General features: G+C 52.3%; 1 protein-coding gene across 1 annotated transcript in view; it reads right to left on the reverse strand.

The window, feature by feature from the left end:
* LOC146182509 (ephrin-B3-like) overlaps nucleotides 1-13,653 on the reverse strand; it is a 301,828-nt gene extending 288,175 nt beyond the window's left edge. Inside the window, exon 1 of the mRNA XM_084577635.1 lies at nucleotides 12,586-13,653. Coding sequence (XP_084433761.1) covers nucleotides 12,586-12,692 — 107 coding nt within the window. The 5' untranslated portion in view covers nucleotides 12,693-13,653. The remainder of the gene's footprint in view (nucleotides 1-12,585) is intronic.
* Between the last annotated feature and the right edge of the window lie 289 nt (nucleotides 13,654-13,942).

Below are 13,942 nucleotides of genomic sequence, written 5' to 3' on the forward strand. Positions count from 1 at the left end.
TCAACAGTTCTCCCGGCCTTCCTGCCAAGCCCACAGACAGCGAAACAGTAAGAATGACCAGACAACGCCTTTAAAATGCTCCGAGAAGACGCACGCCGGCCACCGAGACGCTGTCATCATCTTTCCGGCAGAAACAAGCATCAACTGGCACGGCCTCTGCAAATGCCCATCCCGAACGCTGGCACGTTAACCTCCACACAACCGCACTGTTGACGCGCCCCCAGCCAGCCATCTGGAAACCACCTCGCCGACAAACCAGCGGCCTCGGTGACGGCCATGGCGACCATCCATTTTGAGGAAGGACGCATGAGCCTTTCTGGGCGGCCGCCTAGAAACAGAGGAATGTTTTCACTCGCGCCGCCACCACCATGTGGTGGTATGGGGGAAGGACAGAAGGAGGGGGAGGGTGCGAGGATGAATTGGTGTCTAAGGAGCCCCTCGGAGCCATGCCCTTGCGGCGGCAGAGTAGACAGAACGGATATGTCTTTTGCATCGCGTGGGTGGAGGCCTTCACCGCGGTAAGGGACATGCAGGGCTCGAGAGCACGACCTCGTGTCGCTGCCGTCCGGGGTCGCTGAAAAACGGAACTCGCTAGCACGATACACAGTGGTGACACAAGAGGTAAGGGAGGGCGGATATGGTTGGAGGCTAATTATTCCATTGCGTAATGCTTCTGCACAGCACTGCGAGCGAGTATCCAAGCATTCCCCCCCCCCCCCCCCCCTCCCCCGTTTTTTCCTTCTTGTCGTGATGAGACCACTGAGTCGATAAGTTTTCCAGCGCGAGATTATTGGGGGTTTGATGCGTAGGGAAAAGCGTTGTGTTGTGGACAGTCTCCACGCATAGACTCCTGGGTGCTTGTCGTGCGGCGCTCGGCTTATGCGTACAAAGGTTGGGACAGTGCGAATGCATTTGCTGGGTGCTTAGTTTAAGTTATTTTTACTATCTACCACTCTCTCTCTTCTCCCAGCGATCTACACTCGACTGGCATCCTCAGGCTACGATTCCTGGCCTTAATTCCCTCATCCTGTCTCTCAGCCAAGGCGTCAGTGTAACTTAACTAACTTGCTGCCGTTGAAAGGCAGCAAGAGAGGAAAAATGCGAATGCCTTTTTAGGATGTATGCATTACAATGACGGTGAAAAAAAATAAACAGGGGGAGGGGGTGGAATAATTTTCATCAATGCATTCACGATTTAACTGTGCGACAGTAGTAAAAACAATGCGTTCCCTAGAGCATTTCAGGCGTCTAGGATGTCTGAACAAGAAAAGCATATATCGGAGGCAAGTGCTCCGCTGTACCATGCTCAGAGTTCCTCTCTATAAAATAGGATGAGGAGGAAAACCAACTTTAACTGAGGGCCGACACTAAAGCGCACAGAAAAAGAGTGATCGCCCTGCTAAGGTCTGACGGTCATCTACCCAGCTCGAGTGAAGCAAAGCAGTCCAGGAAGGAGGGGGAGGGTAAAGGAAATAAGGAGAGGTAATGACAGAGCTACACGAGTACAGAATCTGCTCTCGACAAAGCTCGCCTTTCCATTGCCTCCAGCGTCGCATCGCAAAGCCGTTTTAGAATCACATGCTTCGCGACCACCACAACAATCAACGAATAGAAACACCCGTAGCGGCAGGCAGGGTTGTTGCTGTCCGGCTCGAATGCATAAGGGCGGGCGCGTTAAGCTCATGATCTCTCGAAGCCCCCTGTCCCATGTTTGCGAGGGGCCCGGCCACGCGCACATTGAAAAACAGCCACAACTTCGGCAGCGACAGCGGTTGCAGCCGGAACTCGCTCGCTCTGAGCAGTCCAGTCAGCCTGGCCGGCTCCGCCGACCCAGAACAGGCTCGGCGACAGGGCAGCGGAAAAGAAATTAAAAACTGAACCGACCAACACGGGCATGTAACAACAACAGCGGGAGGACGACTCGGACGGACCGAGAACGCAGAGCGACGAACGACGAAGGCACGCTGCCTAAACCTCCCACCTCTCTCCCTCCCCCTCCTTTTCTCTTTCACCTCAGCACCCGCAGCGTCGGTAGCCGCGGACGGAAGAAAACATCGAAGTAGTCAAAGCAGTCAAAGACAAATGCGGCGCGGAAGAGCCGCCGCCACCACCACCACCACCACCGGCATCAGCAACACCACGGCAGGAAAACAGAACACAGAAAGAGCGGCACGATGATTCGGCAACGGCGACGGCACGACGAACCGGCAGCATCGGACGCAGTCGCAGCGACGCTGACGCCAAGAGGAGGAGAGATACACACGCAGCAGCGTACGGGCGGAGAGGAGGAATGACCAATGGGCACCTCCTTTCTTTCTCTTCACGTTCCGAAGGAGGTTTCACCCTCCCCTTCTGACTACGCAAGGTCCTTGCACCCACCGCAGGAGGGAAGCAGAAAGGCCACTCACTCAAACTCGCAGCGCGGAGAGAGAGGAGAGTGTGGAGGATCGTAGATGCTGCAGCCACGACGAAAAGGAACATCTCCTGCACCTCTTCTTCAGAGGATGAGGTCAAGCCTCTGGCCGTATGAGGAGAGGAAGAAACACGCATTCGTCGACTCCACCCTTTCCCACCCTACACCTCTCGCGCGCGCTTCTGCCGATCCACCATCGCCAGGGCGCAAACGGACAACACGGAAAAGCCATAAACAATCGACGGACGACCACGAGTCGACCGGCTACCCAATCCAATACGGGGGTCGTGCGAATAAGTGTCAATACGGACGGAGTGACGGCGAACGACTGTCACGCGACACTGCGCCCCCAGCTCGGCTGCTGAGGAGTGTCATCAAGACAGGGCTACACAGTGGAATTGCCTAATTCCTGTAGTCATTAGGTTACAAGAACAAATGCGAGACGACAGTGGCAGATTTTCAAAGGACCGGCTCAATAAGAACAAAAAAAAAAAAAAAAAAGCTGAAGGAGGGGGGGGGGGGGGAAGGGGTGACTTTGCCCGAATATTGCATCTGCTGGCGTAAGAACACTGTGCAGAGCCCAGCCGTTTCACGACATGCAAGCTTGGATGTAATTCCTTCCCTCCAAGTCCAGGGCAAGGAAGCGTTCACATCCTAGGCTGACCATTTCTGAAAGTCACTTGGATTCGTTCCTTGACCACCTCCCACGTCACGTACAAAGCACCGATGCCAGGAAGAAGTGCTTGCTGCCGCTGACAGCGATTTGATTTCCAATAGTAGTGCCACTTCTCCACACGACAGCACCTCCACAATTTTTTAGAGAGCGACGGAAGGTGTCAACGTGGGACGCGCAACGCGCAACGGTACAGAAATACGTTGCTCTAAATTAGGGTTCCGCGCCAAGCCTCGGGTGCAACCCACATATAAAACAACGGTAAGCAAAAGGCAGGCTGGTCCCGCTGTTAGCGAAAATTTACTGGGCGCAAGTAATAAGGCGCAAGGCACATCACAGTTTTTTGCTCAACAGGTGAAAACCGAAAGCGGTGTGATGTAAATGTCCTTAAAGCCGGTTTCTCCCGAAGCTAAGCTGACAGTCCTTCAGGCTACGCTTTAGATGCCATCGCTTTCACCTCCTCGCACTGCAGACCTTAATTACTGCACTAGGCCTCCTTCATCCTAATAAAACCAAAAGCACCCGTCAAGTAGTTGGATAAACACGGCAAGAAGTGGAAACGATAAACGAAGCAAAACTTATAAGACGAGTGCTAATCAATGCTTCTACATGTATACCCACACTTAACCAAGCTAAATCGGTCTTTAATTATTTTTTTCCCGGTTTGCACCTCAGCTCCTTCAATTGTGGCAGCCGGGAATCGAACTCGTGACCTCAGGCTCGGCAGCAGCAGCGGCAGAATGTCATAGCCTACGGGGCCACCGCGGCGAGTACAGTCGCCACGACAAAAGAGACAGCCATAAAGGCCGATATCGTACCCAGCCTCCTCCGCCACACAGCTCGTCAACCCCGATCGTTTCTCGCGCAAACGCTGACGTCAGGCTCCCAGGCACACCGATGGCCTCGGGCGTCCGTCCGTTCCTAAACAACATCAGAAAAGCACGAGTGGACGACAGTGCGCTGCTGCCGTCGAGTCGCAACACGCTCCGTAGTCCGCGCAAACGCGGCCGTGACGACTGCCTCGTCAAGTCGAGTGCAGCAGGGGCGACCATTGAGTTACGGCCGGGTCCCGTCACGACGCCGCGCTCGTCTCTCGGAGAGACGTGTCCGGGCCGCGGAGACAGCGACGCTTTCTAGCGCCGGACGCGCCAATGCTGTCCCCGTTTCTCCGCGTATAATAAAGGCGGCTGACACGGACGGCTAAGGTGGCCCGCCGCGGGGACCAATCGATGCACAAAAAGTGTGCACTAAGGAAGGAAGGCAACGATGAGGCAAAGGCACAACGATGAGGAAACCTAGGAAGCGCTGCAAACGAAGGCCGACATCCTGCTACTTGACTACTGTTAACACCGCGGGGTAGAGAACGACCCAGAGAAAACCGACCCCCCAACCCGCAACCCCAATGACAGCGAAACGCGCGTCACTGCCTAGCTTGATATGACTTTTTTTTTTCCCCTTTTTTTTCAGCTCGCTGTCCTGATCAAAGGATGCCCGACGTGACGTAACCACTCGATGCGAAAAACATGCGTCCTTTTCTCTGACAGACTTTGCTATCTGTCATCTGAGGTACGAATTTGCGAGTCGCAGTCGAATTTTGAAGCCACTCCGTGAGGTGCAACCGTTATAGCCTAACGAGCAAGAAAAAGAACGGTGAGCGTTGGAACATAAGTCCGCACATCATCGAGATGGCAAAGATTTTGAGGAACGAAAGGTTCGCTTATTCCCTACGGCAGAAAAACGCCTCGGACAAGAGCCGCCAATAAGAATAGCGTAGTGTCTACGCATCACGCCCAGGATATATGAACCTTGCCAGGTGGTGAAGGATGATGAGGGGAGAAGGAAGAAAGAAAGATTAGCCGGACATCAATGCATGCAGAACTACCACAAAATGATGGAGAGAAAGTAAGAGTACCTTTTGACGAAAGGAGAGTCTCAGTAAATGTTACTTCGAGCGGAGAGCATAAGTGCGCTTTGAGGGAGGGATGCTACCTTGCTATATATATAGTACACAAAAAGATAACTGCCACGCAGATGCTTCTCTGCCTTCCGCCGAGCTAATTTTTTAACTATTTCAGAAACATGGCGGCAGAATGGCTAAATCGGCACAGCTTCAACTCCGATCATTCGTTACACAGTTCCCAGACCCTCTATCTTGGCCCCATATATACCCCCACTGCTTTTTAAAAGCCGCTCAAGCAGACAGTCCGCTAGCTCCTGAGCTAGAGATATATGCGCACTTTCACGCAGTGGTGGAAACCCCTTTTCCGCTTTTTTTTTTTTTTTTTTTTCAAAGCAATAACGACCAAGTGAAACAGCCATCGCGGAACAAACGCCGACCGTTCAAAAGTGAGCTGCAGAGGCAAAGGGACGAGACAGCACTTGGTTATCTCTTACGTGATCCAACCTGCCTCTCACCAGCATGATCTCCCCCTCTCTAGCACTGTAGGCAGCAAACAGGAGAAACACTCTCCCCCAACGGCGGCGCGTCGGATATGGGCGCCATATTTCTTGCTCGCTTTAGCATATCAACCGCTAGATCGACCGTCTTTCCTCCAGCGTCCCCCGCCATCCACCAACACCTCCCAGTGCCCTCCACCCACAGTCACCACTCCCAGAAGAAGAAGCAGCCTTAGTCTTCCCCCGCGGCGTCCGTTCAACCAGACGCACCGTCGGCAGCGGAAATATGCGGGCGGCGGGCAAGCTTTGATCTCCGCCGCCGAAGAGGGGACCCCCGGACGCCGCCGCACGTGTGTGAGTGTGCGCGTTCACGGGGCAAAGCTGAAGATGCTCGCTGGCCAAACCGGTGTTATGCGCGCCGCCCAAAGTGCTTCGCACGAGAAACGCGGCACTTTTAGCGCCGCCTAATTAGAAAACGCGCCGCCGCCGGCCGCATTCCGCCCGATGCACCGCGACGACGACACACTCATCGCAAAGGCCGAGCAAGGAAAACGAAAGAGTCGCCCCACGCACTATCTCTACGCCCAACTCGAGTACTGCGCGCGTGCAATGCGGGTACCGGTGCCGCACACCGATGTGTATTAAGATGACCTGCTCAAGCCTATGGTTTCCGCGGCAATCAAATTAGACCTCAGACATGGCGACGCAGTGAAATTCGCCGCTGTTGCTAAGGCGACATATAGTCTTTGTCAAAAGTGCAGAGTCCGAGGGGTCTGCTTCTTAGACATTTCATGCGGCTCGTAATGTATTTCCAGTGTTCTGAATCTCGTGATGGTAAGAAGTTGTTTTCCCTACCCTCTCCAGTGGGAAGGGCCTCCACTAAAGCTGAGTCAGCGCCACTACACCCCTGGGCTTTCTACACTTTTGCCAAAGGCTGTACCAGACTGTGCCCGTCGTAATGTTTCGGGAGAGAAGAGGGACAAACGTGCGCATTCGTGGGTCATACGTCAGACGTCAAGTTAAGGAGAGATGCGCGGGAAAGAATGAAAGTATAATAATGGCGGGAAAATTGAATAACCTTGGAGTAGACGTGCTGCTTGACAAGCAGGCGATATTGAAGCGGGGTCTGATCGCGTCAAGAGTACACAGGCACAATTCGATTATGTGATTGTCTCGTCCCAAGAATACTGCAGGCTTGGGGGCTGAATTGACAGCTGACTGGCGGCTGGCAATGCCGCACCTGACTGTCCATGTAAGGTGCGAGCGCTGGCTATTGAATTCCACAATTCAACGCGTAAAAAGACACTCTGATCGCGCAAAGCGGCAAAGAAGGAAAGAAGAGGGGCTAAAAATTAAGCGAGATCTACGTACAAGACCGTCTATGCCGAAGACGCGACAAACCACTGCCGACCACAGTTCAGAAGTGGGCCGAAAACGAGGATACTGCTCCTATTGCGAAAACTTAAAGCATTGTAACAAGCTGCCGGCAAATGCTTCAACGAAAAAGGTAATTGGGTGAGAAGCAATCTGACGAGCGACTCTCTAAATAAGTCTTAAACACATGATACTTACGGTAACAGCCGCTTTTTGTTTTAAAAGTGTCCTAGCGCTGTATACATAATTAACAAGAAATGCTCGGTGTCAGGTATTTGCATATCTCATAAGAAGCCCCAGGAAACTAAACCTCCGCAGGCATTTCCTTCCGACATACACTATGGCGAGGCTGCCCAAAAGTAATAAAGGATAATATGCCTCTGCCCGTGCCACTACGTATAAAGGGCTTGTTTCCTTCCGACAGTCAAAACACGTTGTTTCGGAGAAGGGGGGAGCCAGCTCATTTCCGCGTCGTACAGAGTTAGAGGCACTACCGCCGCACGCGCCGTTCGATTGAAAGAAACGAGAGACAGCACTGTCCCTCAAACATTTGTCGCGAAATGTCGCCGTCGGCCCGGTTGTTTTCCTCGATTGAGGCCAGTTTTCGCACGCTGATAGCGGCAAGCGCCCTCTCCGTCCCGCGGCGTGACGGAATACTCGAGCACGAACAGAACCCGCGCGAGCGGCAATCAGACCGCGCGATACAATCTACGCCCGGACAGGAGACAGTGCTCGAGGCCGCGGCGAGCTCGCTTAAAGGGCATGGTTCTCGTAATCAACGCGACTCTCTACTCCTCTCCCTCTAATTGATTAATTAAGCTTCCAGCATTGGTCACAGCGTCCTGCATTGCGAGCGCTTTAGTCTTCTTTTCCGCTTGTGTTCTCTCATGCAAAGGGGGCGCGGTTCTAATCATCGAAAGAGCCGCGCCGTACGCAGATAACGCTCCACTCAATTACTCCGGTGCAGCGCTGGGTCACACCGGTGCATTCGGCTAGCAGATAGTGTGATAAGCCGCCTTTTTTTGTTTTTCTTATTTGATTTGAAAGCGGTAAGTGCGAACAGCACGCCTGTTTCCGTTGACATAGCCACCGGACATGCTGGGAAAACACTATACGGTCTATTACTGTGGACGGACGCAATTACCTAGCAGTCCGTATGTTGGGGGTACGGGGTTCGAATCCAGTGCCACCGAGGACCCACCCATTTTCCACTGGGCTCCGGTTTTCATTTGGTGTTTAGGCGTTAGATTTCTCTGGAGAGAAATTAGTGAGAAAAAAATTGGGCACTGAATACACCTCGACTTCACGCAGGCCGAAAATAAGCAGTCATGCCAAGCTCCAGCTATTCTTGTACCACCAAATTTATATCGTCGCCATCAACGTCCAGTATCAGCGGCTAGACTCGGTGATACTTAACTAGCGCACCCTATTCTCCTGTTTGTTTTGTTTTCGTGATCGGTTCGATGTACACCATCGCTCTCTTTCCGGCACATCATGTGACAAGGGTTCAGCTGCTAGCACGCCACTGTGTCCACATGTCCCCTGAGGACTAGAGCACAGCTGCGTCCTGAAGCACGTGATCCAATACTCTATTTTTTTTTTTCGCCAAACCGCAGCCGCAAGAACGAAACTACGCCAGCGGCATTAGTCAGCGTCGCGCTCAATACAACAAAAATACTCTAGAAAATGCGTTTTGAATGCGTGGCTGCATTTGACACCTAGCCTCCTGGTGGTGGGTGAAGAGAACGAAGTTTGTGCCCCACGCACGAATTCGCTCCGGTTCTGCCTTTATCTGCAAAGCACCCTGGCCAGTGAGTGAAAAACGTCTGTCAATTTTCTGATATGGGGATTTCATGTTGAGGGACGAGGAATTCCCCGCCGCCGGTGTTTGCCATTGCGACTAAGGAGCTGCCTTGGAAAAATCCGCGTAACAGCGCAGCCCAAAGCAGTCTGAACAGGTTGTGCTAACGCGGGCCCGTTCAAATTGTCTGACGCACAGTACCTGTGAGCTGAACGACGAGAACAATAACTGGCGAGACGACGGGAACCGTGGGTGCCAACTGACTGGAAATGTCGTGGCACAACAGACCAAAATAATATGAACTCGGGACAAGCGCTACTACTACTGCACGATGTTCTGAGCTTGGCTATGCTAAACAATCTGTCACGCGTTCTTTTATTTTTTTTTTTCTACAGCGCACTCTTCGCACCCTTCCCTACACTTCTCCGTTGCGCAGCACCCCTTCCTTCCCCACGCGGTTGAGTTGTTCGTTGAACACTGAAGGTGCTTGGACTCTTTTCTGGGACCGGCGGTTGTCACTCATGCATGGCGACAAAGTTCGTTTGCCCCTTTGCTAGTCAAGAGAGACGAAATACTTGGACATAACGAAAAATGAGAATACAATGGAATACTCGGATATAACAAAAATACGTATATAACGGTAGTCTTTAACGTGCTTACAGCTACTACAAGAGCGGAGTCGAGAGATGTACAATTTCAAATTTCCTTCCCGTCGATCAAATTGTGTCCTTGAGGTCGCGGCCTAGTTTAGGAAGCATTTGCCCTCCTTCAGTCCTGCCTCGCAGGCAATACCCTTGTGTTGCCAAATAAGCAATGAAGAAAAATCCTTTTTTTTTTTACCTCCTCGAACCATATACCCCTCCTATCCGACCTCTGTTGATATCAACTCTGAGCTTCGGCTCCAGCCCAACAAGGCGAAGCTAGGCCAATTTTTCTTAGACCACCAAGCCCTGAGTCCGCGCATGGAGGGACACCAACCATCTCCCCGCATTTATTAAGTTTTCGCAGCTCGCCCAGGTCCGTGGTGGGTAGCGCTGAACTGGCATGATCACGCGGCAGCGGTTCAGCAAGCGAACCAAAGGGGGAAAGGAGCTCACATGTATAGCGAGGGCATAGAGAGAAAGAGAGGGGGGACAGGAACGGCGTCCGATACGATTAGGCCCGAACGTCCGCCGGGGCGCTTGCTCGTCTAATTACAACGGACAAGAAGGAGCCGAAACGAAGAACGCGCGGCACTTCCTCCTTGCCACCCCACGGCGACCGGCAGGTCGCGGCGGGAGAGGAGGAAGGAGAGATACTGCGGGAACAGAAGGCAACAATAACAACAGCGTGAGCAGCAGCAACAGCTACGACGAGTACCGGCAGCTTTCCGAAGAGCGCCGAGAGGGAGAGGCTGACCCCTCCCGGCGGACCAGAAGATGCGAGCAAGAAGCCAGCCGAACACACGGCCGCCGATTCGGTCCCTCCTCTTCCTCGCCGACTCAACATGACGCCCGTTGGTTCGGGTCGACGGTTTCGGACAAAACGAGTTGGGGCTCCGAGGAGGCGCGAACGAGCAAATATGCGCGGCGCTTCGAACCGCTACCGCGCACCCTCAGTGTGCGTACAGTCTGTAGCCACTTCTGGCAATCAAGCCGAACGGTACAAAGATTGCGGAAGGGCTCATGGTGCTTTGCTGAAGCTCCGGATGCAAGCCTCCGTGAACCTCTTCGTGGAGAAGGTAAGAGGGTCGTTACGAACGACGTTATGCTTATGACTGCTGAATCCACTACTTCATAGCGGCATTTTGAAGAGCACACGGCCTCGGACAGTCCAACCTACAGTCCAAAAGTTAGTGTACCATATTATCCCTCGAATGTTACTGCAGCGCTTCTCATGGTGAATGCACTACTCTCCAAGTCGGTCGCATGCCACGGAACACACAGCTACAGAGTAGCAAGAAGTTTTGTACGATACAGACGAACCCGAAAGCAGGTTAGAAGCGCGCACTTTGAGGAATGGCCAATGCAATGCTCGCCGTAAATGGACACGAATGTAGGCTGCCAGTGATCTCAGCGTGAGCGTTTTGAGACTTATTTGAATCTGACGGCTTTCGGATTAAGATTCATAAGGCGCAATATCAACCAAACGAACGCCTCAAAACAGAGCCGAATGCAAATGGCAACTTACAACAGGCCAAGTGAGAAAGGCGAATTAAATTAGACGAAGGAAAGGAGTTAATGAGTAAGATAGTTTGTTACACCGCGGGAAACACAATGGAAACCTGCTTTCAGCCTCTAAACCAGAGCTCCCATTCAGGCGGACACAGCGCACGACATAGAAAAGGAAGACTCTGAAAGGATACACTACTTCACGCGTGAATTGCGGCAACGATATAATCTGCCCGCCTCCCAGTGCGTCGGCTAAGCCGTGTTTAAAAGAAAAGCTGTTACGAATGACAGAAGTAAAAACACTTTCACTGAATTCGAAACGTTACCTGACGTCTGCATTCATTCACAAACACCGCGAACACTTACCCAATCCAAATCGCTCTCAACGGCGACGGACGTTTCAAGCTGGCTTCGGCTTTGAAACGACCGGTGAAAAATATTCCTCCGGGTCCGTAGGAACATTAAAGAACATCTGCATAGATTAAACGCGGTTGTGACGAACGGAATACTATTAAGAGTTAAAAACGCTGAATGGTTTTCCTGTAACTGCTGCCAAAGTGGGGGCCCGTGGTATTATCAATTTGTCAAACGGCAGCTTTTACCCCGGGCTCCCGCCATCATTTGTACCACGATGGCAACTAAGATTGAATTGAGCAACGTGTAGTGCCCGCGCGGATATTGCACCGTAATCCCCTCTAGGATGTATTCGGAGATAGAAAGCCTCCTAATACTTCTAACAACGAAATATGAGTTCAGCACATTGCCCTCTCGTTGTCATTTCCGTTTCTTGCTCAAACAACGACGCTGCTAAGTCATGCCGCCCTTTGCGAGGAGTCACATAACAATGGCGAATAGCACGATCGCATAATCAGACGCATCAAGACAAAGTAGTTAGAGACCAGCGCTTGTAGCTTTTGAAATCAGGCCGTACGCGACTTGTCTAAAAGCAGACGGCAGAAAATGATACGGTTCTAGAAAAGGCAAAATTAAAATCGCCTCAAGCCCAAGTTGCTAATGCAATAAGCATACCATGTGAAAAACGTTGCCCACACAGGAAGCCTGGCACGTTTCGAACGAAGCCTAGCCGCCGTTTGTTGAACAGCGTCCTGAGCACAGTACATCCGAAATACATGCTCAACGTGAAAACAGCGGATACGTGGTGTGGAACGTTTAGACAGTTTCAGAATGACAAAGCCCCCTTTAGGACCTAGCGAAACGCTTGCTCGCACCGATATAATTCGCGTGCTTTCACTGCTGCTCTTTCTAGCTTAACAGAGAACGCAACTTTCTGGAAGAAGTCATGAATTAATATTTCAGGCTAGTGATATCCTTTAAACGTGATGTGAAGCACAAGTTACCGTTACAGTTTGCAAGTCGACGCTTTTAAAAGAGTAAATATCTTCCCTTTAAAGTTGACTTGGTACCCAAGTGACCAGTAAAGGTTCCAAAACTTTAGGTTTAAAAACTTGACCGAAAGCGTCACTCCAGAGCCCTCCAGTACCGACTCTTTCTCTCTTTTTCACTTTTGCTCCCCCCTTCCTTACGGTGCGGTTCGGGTGTCCACAGAAGTGTAACAAATATTGCGTCTTCCCTTTCCTGCGAACCAAACCAATTATTTCTTTTACTTAAAGCGTCAAAGTGACTCCAGTCATGTTAGATACCGGCACTAGCTTCTTGAAGTTGTCAAGAGCTGATTTACCGTGTTGCATCGTGAAACGATTGCGTTCAAATAAATTTAAAAAAAAAGCACGTTTATATAATTGAGACGGGCACTCACATTGGATTCGTGGCATTCCAGTAAATATCCGCCAGCCGTACGCAGGATACATCCACCGGTAGTGCTTCAATAATCGCCAACACGAAAAACAGCAGGATCCAAGGCATGGTGATGACGGTTCGTGGCGTTGGCCGGTTCCGGTGCTGCTCCGCCCAGGGACCGACCTCTCCGCTGGCGTCGTTCTCACAGAAGCCTCAAAATCCCGACGAGGAAATTAAAAAAAATAACAACAGACAAATCGTCGGTGTGTAGTTTGCCAATGTCGCGACGCGCAGATTTCTTCTTCGCACGATTCAATGGCGCACTTGCACACACCCCGGACTCGGGAGAAACTAAAAAAGCGACCGGATCAGGGTAGTAGTAGCTGCGACAATCACGCGAGCACCGCTTTCAGCGTGGAACTAGTGTCAGCCAGCGACGCACGACCAACGAGCGTAGGGTGCTGCGCGGTCGTGCCTTGTATCGCTAGCCATCGCGGAGGCTTAATACAGCAGCGGCCTCTCACTCTGAGGTGGGGGGCGATGATTAATATTCACATCGGCGTCGCAGGAGGCATTCCTCTTTGGCCGCTCACGGTTCGCGTACAGCGTGCGATGGCAGCCGCCGCCGGTGACTCGGGACAAATCCTAGACTTGTCAGGTACACCCTTCGATACTTCTTTCACGCCCGGCACTCCGGCATCCACGAAGCTTGTTGAAACATCGGGTGTCCGGCGTCGTCAACTCTTGTTCTCTCCCTGCCTGGTCGAGTCGTAGTGGTCGTTCAAAAACGAAACAAAACACAAGAGCGGCAACACAAAATGACGTTCCCGGCAACAACACAAGACACAAACAGGCGCACGCACAGTCGACTTCGTCAACCCCTGTTTCTCCCCGTCGAATGATCGGCGCGCACTTCTTTCGTCAACCCCCACTCGAGATGAACACAACGCAACAAGTCGTGGAGACACTGGATAGATGGCGAGGTTGAGAAGAAAAAAAACGTATCCGGCCGCGCGCTCCCGGGAGCGCGCAACGCAACGAAAACAAGGTCCTCGCCGCCGCAGCCGCCGCCTTCCAAAAAGTGCCGGCTGCGTATCAGCTGCAGCGTGGAAGCCAACTGACGCCCGGTTCGGGAGCAGACGGACCGGTTCCGCTCGCGCCGCCAGAGGTCGACAGCGCGCGGACTCGCGCTTGACCAATCGGAGCGAGCAGGCGGGGGCACAAGGCAACGACGTCACGGGTATTCGCGCTCGGCACGCGAGGACGTCAACAAATGCAAAACGCTAAAGTGGAGAAATGAAGGTGCGGGGAAACAGAGAGAGAGCGCGGCAAGAAAGGAAAGGCGAGGGGCCCCGAACACGGGCAGCGTGCAACAG

The sequence above is a fragment of the Amblyomma maculatum genome, chromosome 8, assembly GCF_055883805.1.
Source record: "Amblyomma maculatum isolate TAMU_Amacu chromosome 8, ASM5588380v1, whole genome shotgun sequence".
NCBI lineage: Eukaryota > Metazoa > Arthropoda > Arachnida > Ixodida > Ixodidae > Amblyomma > Amblyomma maculatum.